Source organism: Passer montanus, unplaced genomic scaffold (genome assembly GCF_014805655.1).
Source record: "Passer montanus isolate IOZ18808 unplaced genomic scaffold, ASM1480565v1 scaffold328, whole genome shotgun sequence".
NCBI classification, from domain to species: Eukaryota; Metazoa; Chordata; class Aves; order Passeriformes; family Passeridae; genus Passer; species Passer montanus.
Genome location: NW_024368019.1, coordinates 9,650 through 10,991, shown reverse-complemented (window position 1 = coordinate 10,991; position 1,342 = coordinate 9,650). Strand labels below are relative to the sequence as shown.

General features: G+C 69.1%; 1 protein-coding gene across 1 annotated transcript in view; it reads left to right on the top strand.

The window, feature by feature from the left end:
- Positions 1-1,342, top strand: part of LOC120505131 (plasma membrane calcium-transporting ATPase 3-like) — a 13,600-nt gene that overhangs the window by 3,034 nt on the left and 9,224 nt on the right. The window contains exon 4 of the mRNA XM_039715370.1: positions 1,019-1,276. Within this exon, the coding sequence (XP_039571304.1) occupies positions 1,019-1,276 (258 nt within the window). The remainder of the gene's footprint in view (positions 1-1,018; positions 1,277-1,342) is intronic.

Below are 1,342 nucleotides of genomic sequence, written 5' to 3'. Positions count from 1 at the left end.
TGTCCCCATCCCTGTCCCCATCCCTGTGTCCCCATCCCTGTGTCCCCATCCCTGTCCCCATCCCTGTGTCGCCATCCCTGTGTCCCCATCCCTGTCCCCATCCCTGTCCCCATCCCTGTCCCCACCCCTGTGTCCCCATGTCCCCAAATCCCCATCCCACGTCCCCTGCACCCCTGGCCGTGTCCCTGTGTGTGACACTGGTGTCCCCATGTGTGTCACCCAATATCCCCACATGTCCCCACATGTGTCACCCATGTCCCCATGTGTGACACCTCTGTCCCCATGTCCCCACGTGTGTCCCTGCTATCCCCACATGTGCCACCTCCGTCCCCGCTGTCCCCACATGTGTCACCCGTGTCCCGCCCGTGTGTTGGTCATGTCCCCACGCGCGTCACCGATATCCCTACATGTGACATCTCCGTCCCTGTGTCCCCATGTGTGACACCTTTGTCCCCACTGTCCCCACGTGTGTCACTGATATCCCCACGTGTGTCACCTCCATCCATGCTGTCCCCACACGTGTCCCCAATATCCCCACCTGTGACACCGATATCCCTGAGTGTAACATCTCCGTCCCCGTGTCCCCGCGCATGTCCCCACTGTCCCCACGCGTGTCCCTGTGTCCCCGCATGTGACGCCCCGCGTGTCCCTGTGTCCCCAGCGTGTCCCTGTGTCCCCAGCATGTCCCCGTTGTCCCCACGTGTGTCCCCGCTATCCCCACGCATGTCGCCTGTGTCCCCAGCGTGTCCCCGCTGTCCCCGCGCGTGACACCCCGCGTGTCCCCGCGTCCCCAGCGTGTCCCCGCTGTCCCTGCGCGTGACACCCCGTGTGTCCCCGCGTCCCCAGCGTGTCCCCGTGTCCCCGCTGTCCCCGCGCGTGACACCCCGCGTGTCCCCGCGTCCCCAGCGTGTCCCCGCTGTCCCCGCGCGTGACACCCCGTGTGTCCCCGCGTCCCCAGCGTGTCCCCGTGTCCCCGCTGTCCCCGCCCGTGACACCCCGCGTGTCCCCGCGTCCCCAGCGTGCGGGCAGGCGGCGGGCGGCGCGGAGGACGCGGGCGAGGCGGAGGCGGGCTGGATCGAGGGCGCGGCCATCCTGCTCTCGGTGGCCTGCGTGGTGCTGGTGACGGCGTCCAACGACTGGAGCAAGGAGCGGCAGTTCCGCGGGCTGCAGAGCCGCCTGGAGCGCGAGCAGCGCGTGGCCGTGCTGCGCGGGGGCCGCCTGGCGCAGCTGCCCGTGGCCGACCTGGTGGTGGGCGACGTGGTGCAGGTCAAGTACGGTGAGTGCCCGAGGGGGCACGGGGGGCGTGGGGTTGTGGGGTTGGGGGTTGTGGGGTGGTTGTGGG